Here is a 13731-nt window from a genome sequence, read left to right as displayed (position 1 = left end):
TGTCAGTGACATTTGGGTACTTGTACCACTGAGAGGTATAATCTATGGTTGTTGGGATGAAGAATGGATATTTAATGAACTTTGTGTCCTGTCTGCCAGGTGAATAACAATGGTGTGATATCCTTCAATGTACAAGTCAGCCAGTTCACCCCTGAAGCTTTCCCTCTTTCTGATGGGCGTTCCTTCATTGCTCCTTTTTGGGCTGATGTTCATAATGGAATCAAGGGGAATGTGTATTACAGAGAGAGTACTGATCCCAGTATCCTGCAAAGAGCTACCAAGGATATCAGGAAGAACTTCAAGGACCAGAACGCCTTCTCAGCTACTTGGGTGTTCATTGCCACCTGGTACAAAGTCACTTTCTATGGAGGCAGCTCCACAACACCGGTAATCAGAAATTGCAAAATTGTGATGAGGTTAACTGTGCTTTTAATCAGAGCAGTAAACATTTGAGTTCAGGGATAATTATTTGGACAGCAAGATGAATGGTGCAGATGGAGAAATTGCAATTCAATCACTAATTGCTGCACATTCCTGTGTATCAGACAATGTCATTACATTCTCTTATATACATAGATCTCATAAGAACAAAAGAAATATGAATGAGAGGACACCACTTGTCCCCTTGAACAATTCAGTACTATCAATGATGGTGTTCAGCCTCAACTGTAGTTTTCTGCCTGCTCTCCACAGCCATTCGATTATTGACAAGACAAAGTCTACATCAACCATCAAGCATCTCCAGAACTCTAGAATAGAGAATTATAAAGATTCACAACTTCTCGATGAAGAAGTTTCTCATCATCACTCTCCTAAGTGATAAACCCTTTATCCTGACATACCAACCACATTTTAAATTCTCCAATCATCGAAGCAATCTGTGTCTACCCTATGAGACCCCTTTCAGAACCTTGAATGTTTCAATTAGACCACCTTTCATTCTTAGGTATAACTTCTCAAGCTTCATGATTTCATATCAGCAACACATTTTGAAGTGTGTCCTGTACACCAAGATCACTAATAACACTTGGGAAAATAAATAGTGATATCTTGAAAAGAGTCCATATTACAGAAGAAGAGGTGCTAAAGGTCTTATAATGCATAAAGGTAAAACTAATCCCCAGGACCTGATCAGGTATATCAAAGAACATTGTGGGAAGCTAAGGAAGAAATTGCAGAGTCCCTTGCAGAGATACTTGTGCCATTGATTGCCTCAGGTGAGGTAATGGAAGACTGGAGGGTGGCTAATGTAGTGTCATTATTTAAGAAAGACTGCTAGGAAAAGCCAGAGAATTGTGGAAAGGTGAGCCTGACATCTTTTGGAAAGATTTAAAAGGGACCTGCGGAGAAATGTTTTCACACAGAGGGTGATGTGTGTGTGGAACGAACAGCCAGAGGAAGTGTTAGAGGTGGGTACAATTACAATATTTAAAAGACATTTGGATGGGTAATGAAAAGGAAAAGTACAGAGGGAAATGGGTCAAAAGAAGGCAAATGAGATTAATTCAGTTTAGGATACCTGGTCAGCATGGATGAGTTTGACCAAAGGGTCTGTTTCCATGCTGTATGACTCTATGACTCAGTGCCAAACTCCCAGAGCTCCCTCCCTTATATCATTGTGGGCAGCCCTATATCTCAGGGACGGCTGTGGTTCAAAAAGTTAAAAATCACACAACATCAGGTTAGAGTCTAACAGGTTTATTTGGAAGTGCAAGTTTTTGGAGCATTGCTCCTTTGTCAGGTAGCTAATGGGGCAATGGTTCAAAAGACATCTCACAACAATATTCCCAAAGGTAACCAGGGCTATCAATAAATGAATGAATTTACAAAATTCAACATTTTCACAGCAGCAGATGTCAGTCTAAGTGATCTGGTTTTCCCTCATTCTATTTCCCTTCTTTTGTGAAAAATGGTATTACATTTCCTAACTCCCAATTCACTGGGACCATCTTAGAGTCCAGGGAGATTTGGAACATCATATCCAGTGCAGCACTATGTCTGCAGTTACTTCACTTCAAGCTCTTAGATAGGCCAGCAGCTCCAGACCTTGAAATTTACTATGTTTTAATCTTTTACATTTCTCAGTATCCTATTCTCTTGCAATATAATTCACTTCTTTATCAGCCCTTTGGCTACACTTTAATTTTTATATTTAATTTGCATCTTTTATGATTAGGGTAAGGGTTAAGTTAACTGACACAAAACATTCATTCAACATCTCTTTATTTCATCATTCACTATAATTATTTACCCTCTCTCTCTCCATCTAAGGAACCAGTATTTATTCTCCTACTGTCACGCTTTTAAACTCAAAAGCTCCCACCAATAATTTTTAGATTCACGGTTAGATAACACTCATATTTTACATTTTTTCCTCATTTATCAATTTTCTAGTGACCCTTTGCTCATTTCCAAAACAGTCCCAATACTCATACTTACTACTATTCTTCACAATATTCCAAAGTAAGACAGAGGTGGATTTTGCTTTCAACAGATTACGTTTTGGTTAAATGTCTTGAAAGATTTTTTTGGAATGTTCATTACCTGTATATTTACTACTTTGCCATATCCCCACCAGCCTTAGCCAGCTTTCCCTTCAGAGCTTTTGCTTAGACTGATTTTTATATTTGTATCTAACCTTGCATTCTGTGGTGAACAGGTGAATACGTTTCAGTGTGTGCTGATCACAGATGAAAGAACATCATTTGCCATGTTTAACTATGCTGATATTTACTGGACTACAGGGACTGCAAGTGGAGGAGACCCACTAACTGGAGTTGGAGGCTCAGCAGCACAGGTCAGAATTTGCAAACCTCTTCCCATATACGAAACTTAGCTAATAAAGTGAGTGAGGTAACATTGTTAATGCAAAAATAGACCATAGGTGTTGACAGGATCTAATGGAAGCTAAACAGAAATGGAAATGTCATTGAAAGATTGTTAAGGATAGTATATTGATGTATATGTGATCTAACAAAAGTGTTTGACAAAGTTAACTTGTAGGTAAAAATGAAGTCCATGGGTTAACAGGACAATAACAACATCGATTTAAATTCACAAAGAGCCAGAATGCAGTGTGTAATGGTGAATAATTGGTTGTTCTTCAGACTGGAGGAGAGTAAACAGTATGTTCAAAGGGGTCAGTATTGGAACTACAACTGTACAGATCTGAACTTAGATACACAGAAAATACTGGCAATGAAGTCAAAATCTCAAGGACTTAGCAAGAAGTTAAGGATAGTATTTAGTGGAGAAATGTGTAAACCTGAGGTTTTGAGAAACCAGCAAAGAACCGCAAGAGAGTTGATTAAAAAAAGGCAGAAAAGACAGGTTATGAGAATGCCCAGCCTGGGATGTAAAGAAACAGATTACAAGAGTTTCTACATGTACATAAAAAGGAGGAAAGTAATTAAATTAAAAATTAGTACCTTAAAGTAAAAGATAGAATGCTTCATCACAAATGGTAGCACGGTGGCTCAGTGGTTAGCACTGCTGCCTTACAGTGCCAGAGAACTGGGTTTGATTACCGCCAAGGCTGACTGTCTGTGTGGAGTTTGCACATTCTCCCTGTGTCTGCGTGGATTTCCCCTGGATGCTCCAGTTTCCTCCCACAGTTCAAAGGTGCGCAGGTTAGGTGAATTGGCCATGTTAAATTGCCCATCATGTTCAGGGATGTGTAGGTTAGGTGCATTAGTCAAGGGTAAATGTAATGGAATGGGTTACACTGTTCAGAGGGTCCGTGTGGACTTGTTGGGCCAAACGGTCTGTTTCCGCACTGTGGGAATCTAATCTAAATGGCAGAGACATTGAAAAATTATTGTGGGTTTGGTTCACAGTAGAATACACAATACAATAATAAGTATGGAATAATCAAGAGGCTAAACAGAGCAAGGGACAACAGCTAAATAACCTCAGCAGAGGGAAATATATTGAATAAACTATAAAGAACCAAAATTCTATGCATTGCAAGAACCTAATGACCTCCACCTAGAGTTTTAAAAGAAATGGTTGCAAACAGTATAGTCATGCAAGTTGAGGAATTTTGTAAAATTGTATACTTTAGAATGGTCTGACTGGATTGGAAGTCATCAAATGTAATTCTAGATTCAAGAAAAGCAAAGAGAGTGAACTAGGGAGCCACAAGATCAGGTAGCTCAGAATCAGCCTTCAGGGAAGTGCTGGAATCCCGTATCCACGGTGGCTCAGTGGTTAGCACTATTGCTTCACAGCAGCAGGGTCCCAGGTTTGATCCTAACCTTGGGCAACTCTCTGTGTGGAATTTGCACGTTCTCCCTGTGTCTGCGGGGGTTCCCTCCCACAGTCCAAAGATGTGCCGGTCTGGTGAATTCTTTATGCTAAATTGCCCATAGTGTTGCCCATTCAGAGAGAAATGGGTCTGGATAGGTTACTCTTCGGAGGGTTGGTGTGGATTGGTTGGGCTGAAGGGCCTGTTTCCACACTGTAGGGAATCTAAGCATGGAAGTTAAAGCAATGCATTTCGAAAATCATAGCATGATTAAAGCTTTTGTGAAAGGCAGGTTGTGTTTGACATTATTTGAGTGTTTTCAGTATGTAAGCAATAGGATAGATAAATGGGAACCAATAGATACAGTACACTTACATTTCCAAAAATGTAACCAATCAGGGGCCACAAGCAAGGTTAATACACAAGAGAAGAGCTCATGGAGTTGGTGGCGATATAATAGCAGAGATCGAGGCTGCTTAATAGACAGCTGGACATTGTCAATATGGTAGGCTGTAACAATTGGTGTAAGGATCAGTGTTGGGGCCTGACCTATTTACAATCTACATCAATGGCTTAGATGAAAAGAAAGGAAGTCGTGTTACAAAGATCACATTTGTTTATTTTTCTTTATTTTTGGATTGTGCACCAGGTTGGGTAATGGATACTGATTTAACCAAGAAAAGTATAGATAGAGATGTTACAGTTTTAAAATGGCTTAACGGGACTCATTGTAAATTGTACTTACACTGTTGCTTTGTCCATGCAGTGGACTTATGATCACGTGGATGTGTTTTTCAAGCAGGTTTGCCCAGAGACAAGCTGCTAATTAAGTTTTTAATCATGACCAGAGTATGGGCTGGAGTCATCAACAAGAGAGCAACTCTCCTATTGGCTCATGGGCAAGTCGACAGCCTGTGTGTGAACAATACAAGGGCAGAAAGCCTCCAGATTCTTTAATAAAGGATCTCTCTCACCTTGTAGGGAAGTAACACAGAATGGGAAGACAGGTTACTCATAGTTTGCCAATAAGCTGCTGAGTTTTATCGGTAACTGAGACTGAATACTTAGTGTGCCAACTGCCTGTGTCTTCAGTAAAGAACGGAGGAGATTTGGATGAGGAAGATCAAAGATCAGAAAATCAAAAACAGGACCCCTGAGTAATCCCATGGACTGGTGCTACTGATCTGTTCCCTTGATTTTTTTTTCTCCACAAATAACATCAATGTTTTTTGTTTGTCTATGTATGCCTGTGTGTATGTGTGGAGCCTAAACTAGAGTTATAATTTGATCATTCACCGTCCTGTTTGCTTGTGGTGAGAACAGATTTATTTGGAATAAACAATAGTTTCTGGTTGAGTACAGGGACCTGGTCAATGTGTTCTGTGAACGTGAATTCATCAGATGGAAAAATTGGGGACTTTGATCAGATCTTTAACTTTTGTGTCAACACCAGGAATAGTGGAGTTTGAGAATTAGTGCACTTTCCCAATTGGATTGTGACAATGAATCTGAGTTTATTCATGATGCAAGCTACACAGGAATGTAAACTTTGAGGAGGAATAATGAGGTTTGCAAGTAGATATAGTCAGGTTCAGTGAGTGAGCAACACAATGTAACAACTGGATTATAAACAGGGAAGTATGAAGTCATTCACTTTGGTAGTTAGATTAGAAAACTTTTTTAAGCTGTGATTGGTTGACTCCATGGTTCACTCTGGATACCTTAATTTAGGGCTGGTGTCAAGGTCTTAGAAGCTTTTTAGAGAATATTTTCTGGAATGATATCAGGCTGGGACTTCAGTTATGTGGAGAAAGTGGAGAAAGTGGAGAAACTGATAGTTTTCGGTATAGCAGAGGTGGTTAAAATAGGGAATTGAACAGTTTTCAACTTTATGAATGGGACTGATAAAATGAAGAAACTATTCCCAGAGGCAGGAGCACCAGTTACCAGAGGCATAGTTTAAAGTAACTAGCAAGAGAACCAGAGATTTAATGTCAAAACTTTCTTATTCAGTGTATGGAATTGTGACATGTGGAGTAAACATACAGAAAGACTCTCTAAAAGGGCAGTGGAAACAGATTCAATAATAATTTTCAAAAGATCATGAAGAAACTCTTGAACAGCAAACATCTGCTGGGCTGTAAAGTAAGGACAGAAAAGTGAAAATAACTAGATATCGCTTTCAGAGTTGCCATTGGGTCATTGGCCAAATTGCTATGTCTTGGTCAGCTAAGGGAAATACTTTCTTCTGATTTATAGAAACAGGATGCTTTTGCTGAAACATCTTTTACTGGACAAAACTAATAAGAACGTGTTCGCAAAGTGTTGGGTCTACGCATGAGTTTTAGGAATTCTTAATTGTGATTCATTTAGAATCCAATTCAATAAGATAGAAAACAGGTTAAATCATGTCTCTCAAATGTTTACAATTGTTGTATATGTTAAACCTGTGGTTAAATTACATTTGACATTAAGGTGTGTTTGTATGGTATTAATTATTTTCGCTTTGACACTGTACAGGCAGGATTCAATGGTGGTGATAACAGTCACTTTTTCAGTTTGCCCACATCTCGAACCTCTGAGATGATGAACATTGAAGAGACAAGTAACGTAAACTTCCCAGGACGTTGGATTTTTAGAATAGATGGAGATACAATTGATCCATCAAATGGTTGCAGCCTGAATGGTGAGTATCAATATTTCTAAAATGATCTAAGTACAGAACAGATATCTGGCCCACTTTAGGCTCAGTGAGTGATCTGAGGAAGACATCATGTTCAGTACATGAAATGCCTATGCGGGATTTTATTGGTGAGATTAGAACCCTCAATTACAGAATTATAGTCATACAGATGTATAGCACGGAATTTTGGATTTTGCAAAATTAAAACACTAAAACTTCCATGTGGTCATTAAATGTAAATCCTCTAAAAAGACTCTTCTATTTGAAGTGATACTTTCACAATTGGGTGAAGACCAATTTTACTAAGTTGAGGTGTGATTTAGCAAAAGTAACTGGTGTTCGACAAGGTTCCCCGTGAGAGATTGGTTAGCAAGGTTAGATCTCATATAACACAGGGAGAACTAGTCATTTGGATATAGAACTCGCTCAAAGGTAGAAGACAGAAAGTGGTAGTGGAGGGTTGATTTTCAGACTGAAATCCTGTGACCAGTGGAGTGCCACAAGGATTGGTGCTGGATCCACTACTTTTCATCATTTACATAAATTATTTGGATGTGAGCATAAGAGGTACAGTTATTAAGTTTGCAGATGACACCAAAATTGGAGGTGTAGTGGACAGCGAAGAAGAATACCTCAGATTACAACGGGATCTTGATCAGATGGGCCTATGGGCTGAGAAATGGCAGCTAGAGTTTAATTTAGATAAATGCGAGGTGCTGCATTTGGGAAAGCAAATCTTAACATGACTTATACACTTAATGGTAAAGGTCCTAAGGAGTGTTGTTGAACAGAGACCTTGGAGTGCAGGTTCATAGCTCCTTGAAAGTGGAGTCGCAGGTAGATAGGATAGTGAAGAAAGCATTTGGTATACTTTCCTTTATTGGTCAGAGTATTGAGTATAGGAGCTGGAAGTCATGTTGCAACTGTACAGGACATTGGTTAGGCCACTTTTGGAATATTGCATGCAATTCTGGTCTCCTTCCTATTGGAAGGATGTTGTGAAACTTGAAAGAGTTCAGAAAAGATTTACTAGGATGTTGCCAGGGTTGGAGGATTTGAGCTATTGGCAGAGGTTGAATAGGCTGGAGCTGTTTTCCCTGGAGCATTGGAGGCTGAGGGGTGATCTTATAGAGGTTTATAAAATCATAAGGGGAATGGATAGGGTAAATAGACAAGGTCTCTTCCCTGGGTGGGGGAGTCCAGAAATAGAGGGCTTAGGTTTAGGGAGAGAAGGGAAAGATATAAAAGAGACCTAAAGAGCAACCTTTTCATGCAGAGGGTGATACGTGTATGGAATGAGCTGCCAGAGGAGGCTAGTACAATTGCGACATTTAAAAGGCATCTGGATGGGTATATGAATAGGAAGAGTTTGGAGTGATATGAGATGGGTGCTGGCAGGTGGGACTAGATTGGGTTAGAATATTTGGTCAGCATGGACGAGTTGGACTGAAGGGTCTGTTTCCGTGCTGTATATCTCTATGACTCTATGACTGAGCTCTAGTCCAAGCTATGGGGGAGGCAATCTATGAGATGATGCTGAGGGTTCATAACAAATATATTCTCATGAAGAAAAATAGTGGAAACCCAAAGGAAATTAATAAAACAGAGGTAACAATGCAACATCTAAATAGTTCTTCATAAATAGTTTGATAGCTAAGGAATGAGTCAAATTTATAAGAGACAAACGAATAACTATTGAAGGCACAAGATGTGGGCGTATTCTTAAGGAATATCCTTATGCCTGTTTACGAGAGAGAGAAATGGTGCAAATATTGAAGCTAAGGATGAAGAATGTAAAATATTGATTCAGATAAACTTAATGAGAGAGAAAATATGAAGGGGTTAGCATCTTTGGAAATTGTGCAGGTGAAATGTATTCCTTGGCTGTTAGCAGAAGAATGTAGGAAATTGTGGAGACACTGGGCATTGTTTTGGAATCTTCTGTGGTTATAGACATAGTGCTGCACACTCTTACATGTTGTTTAAAAACAGATAGACCCATTAAATATAGACCAGTCAGCCTAACTTACTGAAGAACAAATCATTAGAAACAAATGAGGGACACTATTAATCATGATTTAAAAAGACATAGATTACTCAAACCTAGTCAGATTCATTAAGGGAATATTGTGTTTGATTAACTTGTGAGAATATTTTTTATGACTCGGGGTAAAACCTCCCCCCCACTCCCCCACCAACCTCCACAAATTTAACAGCAACACAGAAAGGGTTTACCCTGTGCGGTAATCTGTTAAAATTTGAGAGGCCAAGAACTATTCCAAAAATCACGATTTAAAGTACAAAAATACTTTAAATACTTTGGGACAACTGTGTTGATTGAGTCCAGGAAGCTTATTGTTAGTTTGTCTTGGGAAGTGTATTCCCTGGTCTGCAAGTGACTATGGTCAAGTCTGGTTACCCTTGTCAGCCTGTTTGATCAATGCTGAGGTATTCTGGGTGTTTCTTGTATGGTTTGGACAGGCTTGATTTTCTGTGTTCCCTGTGGGCATGCTATGGGTAGGCACGTGGCAGATCTTTTCCCACAGTGACTTTAAAAGGTTTTGAAAAGTTAGATGCAGCCAAAACTGGTTTAGTGGCTTTCAAATGGTCGAATGCCTCCTGGCATTGTTCTGCCCGCCAAAACTTTGTGTTCTTCAGCAAATTAGTTAATGGTGCCATTACATTGCTGAAGTTTGGAACAAACTTCTGATAGAATCCACTGAGTCCTAAAAATCAAAGCACCTCTTTCTTCAAGGTTGGATGTGGAAATTCCTCAATGCCCTTCATCTTTATGTTCCATGGGGGGGGTCAACCTTCCATGACTCGATGTTATGTCCCAAGAATATCACCTCTGCTTTTGTGAATTCAGGTTTATTTAAGTTTATCACTAGTTTTGCTTCTCATAGTCAGTCAAAGAGCTCTGCCAATTGTACCATGTGATCTTTCCAGGACTTACTAAAGATCACTACATCATCTAAATAGACTGCACAGTTTGTTAACCCAGCCTCAACTCTGTTCATGAGTCTTGGGAATGTGGCAGGTGCTTTCTTCATTCCAAAGGGCATCACTTTAAACTGATATAGCCCATTTGGGGTTATAAACGCAGAAATTTCTTTCGCCGATTCTGATAAACATATCTGCTAGTAACCACACAGTAAGTCCAACTTGGTGAGGTAACTGGCTTGTCCGACTTTCTCAATACAGTCCTCAAATCTAGGAATTGGATATGAGTCTGATTTTGTAATGGCGTTGACCTTCCGATAATCTACGCAGAATTGTTAGGTCCCGTATGATTTGGGAACTAAGACGATCGGCGAACTCCATTCGCTCTGGCATGGTTCAATGATGTCCTTATCGAGCATGGCCTCCACCTCCTTCTAGACCTGTCTGGCTTTAAAAGGATTAAGCCGATAGTGGTGTTGTTTTATCGGAGCAGTATTCCCTACGTCTACTTAATGTACAATAGTATTAGTCCTCCCCATCTGATTCTTACATGTGTTCTTGTACTGCAGTAACAGATCTTTCAACTACATTCTGTGCTCATGAGACAGATACCTTACTAACCTATCCCACTCCTCAAGGACTTCTTCATTTTTAATTTTCTTTCTCTCTAGTATAACACAGTTTCAACATTAGATTACATTAGATTACATTACAGTGTGGAAACAGGCCCTTCGGCCCAACAAGTCCAAACCGACCCGCCGAAGCGAAACCCACCCATATTCCTACATTTACCCCTTACCTAACACTACGGGCAATTTAGTATGGCCAATTCACCTGACCCTGCACATCTTTGTGACTGTGGGAGGAAACCGGAGCACCCGGAGGAAACCCACGCAGACACGGGGAGAACGTGCAAACTCCACACAGTCAGTCGCCTGAGGTGGGAATTGAACCCAGGTCTCTAGCGCTGTGAAGCAGCAGTGCTAACCACTGTGCCACCGTGCCGCCCACTCGACATATCCAATACCTTTTTGTTCTATCTGGCATCTTTACTAGATAGTTCACCTGACTCAATGTTTTCTCAATTTGATAGGAACCACTAAACCTGGCTTTGAAGGGATCTCCTATCACCGGTAACAGTACTAACACGTCTGCGTCTCAGAGCTTTTATCTGCCACCTGCTTCATTCTATGCTGTCCGTCTTTAAGTACTGTTTAGCTAACTCACCTACTCGATTTAGTCTCTCCCTCACCTCTGATACGTAATCTAAGTGTGAGATCTCTGACTTTGGTCCTGTCGATTGTTCTTTAATTAATTTCAAAGGGCCTCGCACTTCATGACCGAATATTAACTTGAAGGGAGTAAACTGACTAGATTCATCTGCAGCATCTCTAATAGCAAACAATATGAATGGGATACCTTTATCCCAATCATTCAGGTAATTCTGACAGTATGCTTTCAACATAGCCTTCAAGGTTGATGTCACCTTTCTAAAGCTCCCTGGGGTTCAGGATGATATGCACTTGATTTAAAGTGCTGTATACCTAAGTTATCTATAACCTCCTTAAACAGCCTAGCAGTAAAATTAGGTGCTTGGGCCGACTGAATCTCTCTAGGTAGCCCATACGGTGTGAAGAAATCTACTAACTCCTCTACCACCCTTTTTGCCGAGATACTCCATAATGGAATTGCCTCCGGAAATCTGGTAGACACATCCATTATGGTTAGCAAGTACTGGTTCCCACTTTTAGTTCTCAGGAGGGGACCTACACAATTAATCATAAACCACATGAAAGGATCTTCAAATGTGGGAATTGGCAACAAAGGGACTGGTTTTATTACCGCTTGGTGTGTATGACACATACGGCAAAAGTTAAACACATTTTTGTGAATTCCAGGCCAATAAAAATGTTTTTGTAGCTTAACCTGAGCCTTTCATACCCCAAGGTGACTTCCTACAGGTAGTTCATGTGCTACCGTAACACCTCCTGTCTGTATGCTATAGGCAACACAATCTGGTGCACTTCGGCCCATTTCTTCTCAGCACTAACCTGCCGTGGTTTCCATTTCCATTTTAGGATTTTATCTTTCAGATAATAACCCTCCGGAATATTCTCTGCCTCCTTTTCAGAGTATGCATCCACATATATATCTTTTATCGCCTTATTTTGCTGTTGCAAGTCCCTTAGCCTTTCAGGATTAAACACTTCTGTCTGACCCTCTGCCTGTTCAGGTTTTTCCTGCACCATTACATCAAACAGGGTATCCCCTAACTAAATCTCAACTCCTTCATCTTTCTCTTTACTTTTCACTTCATGCTGTGACTTAAAATAGTGGGATTTGGTCTGGAAAAATACCAGGATATATCTGTTTTAACTCCTCAGTTTCTTGGTCTTCCTTGGGCTTCTCCACAACAAGGGGTGTTGCTCCCACCGAGGATGCTGCCAAATCATTCTCAAAAACAAACTGTATTCCTGGAACTGACACTGTGTCAATCACTCCCACTGTAACTTCCCCAGTCTTGGGTTGGCACTCCAACCTGATCTTACACAGGGGAATGCTAAATGTTTGTCTATTTATCCCACAAATTACCACATCTCAGGTAACAGATCAGAAGGAGTGCATATTCGCTCATCCCTTACTGTCAACGACTGGTTAGATCCTGTATCCCTCAAAATTATAACTTCTCGTCCTTTTCTCCCTGTTCTTTCTGAGTAAACTTTACCCACAGAGGCAAATTTTTTGTAGAGATGAGGTACTAACTCCATACCCAGCCCCTGCCTTGGCTGGGCACTCTCCTGCAGCTCCTCGGCTCTCCTTGGGATCACCTTTACTACCATCACTAATGCCACAGGCTTAGCATCTTTTACCACATCGTTTCCCAGAGTGTCATTCTTTAATGACCAGCAGCATGACTTTACATGTCCCACCTTCTGGCAGTGAAAACACCTTTTCGCAGTGCACGGTTGAAACCACCAGCACTGTAATTTTCTGTGTCCCACTCCACTACAGTGAAAACACCTGAGGCCTTTTACCTCCTTTACTTTATGTTTCTGAACCACAGTCTATATTCTTCTGGTACCAATTCATAAGTACTTAAAATAGCCTGTTTGACCTCTTCCTAATCTCTTGATCCCTCATTTGACAGTGCAGCAAATATCTCACTAGCTCTGCCTACCAGTTTAGTCTGAACTAGCATTATCGGTAAACCCTAGGACCACTCCATCTGCCTAGCTAATTGTTCAAACGAAATAAAGCTTCAACATCTTTCTCATCAAAATGTGGCACAGTTTGACATATTTGTATGTATCACTACCTTCTCTGTTAATCTCCATCCTGTTAACTTGACTTTGCTGACTAAGTCGTAATTTCTCAAGTTCAAATTCTCTCTCTTTTTGTCTCTCCCTTTCTTCTTTTTCTCTCTTTCTTTGCTCAGCTAAGAACCTTCTTTCTCTCTCTTTTCTTCTCTCTCTCTCTGTTTATCTTCTAACTCCATTTTCTTCAATTGTAATCAAGTTATTCTGCCTCTATTGCACGTGTCTGTTTCTCTGACACACCTAACTGTTTGAATAATTCCCTTACAATTTCAACTTTACCTTTGTCCGTGGTCAAACCTAAATCTAACTTATTTGTTAATTCTAAAAGTATGGCCTTTTCTTTCCTTCTAAAGTTTCTTGAGCTGAAAATGTGTTGCCGAAAAGCGCAGCAGGTCAGGAAGCATCCAAGGAACAGGAGAATCGACGTTTCGGGCATAAGCCTTTCTTCAGGAATGAGGAAAGTGTGCCCAGCAGGCTAAGATAAAAGGTAGGGAGGAGGGACTTGGGGGAGGGGCGTTGGAAATGCGATAGGTGGAAGGAGG

The 13731-nt window shown here is 40.2% G+C and overlaps 1 protein-coding gene across 1 annotated transcript in view; it reads left to right on the top strand.

The window, feature by feature from the left end:
- The window catches only part of tecta (tectorin alpha), a 181224-nt gene that overhangs the window by 87396 nt on the left and 80097 nt on the right, over positions 1-13731 (top strand). The window contains exons 12-14 of the mRNA XM_043676399.1: positions 100-387; positions 2660-2797; positions 6767-6932. Of these exons, the coding sequence (XP_043532334.1) occupies positions 100-387; positions 2660-2797; positions 6767-6932 (592 nt within the window). The remainder of the gene's footprint in view (positions 1-99; positions 388-2659; positions 2798-6766; positions 6933-13731) is intronic.

Source organism: Chiloscyllium plagiosum, chromosome 35, assembly GCF_004010195.1.
Source record: "Chiloscyllium plagiosum isolate BGI_BamShark_2017 chromosome 35, ASM401019v2, whole genome shotgun sequence".
NCBI classification, from domain to species: domain Eukaryota; kingdom Metazoa; phylum Chordata; class Chondrichthyes; order Orectolobiformes; family Hemiscylliidae; genus Chiloscyllium; species Chiloscyllium plagiosum.
This window is presented reverse-complemented; position numbering and strand designations above follow the sequence as displayed.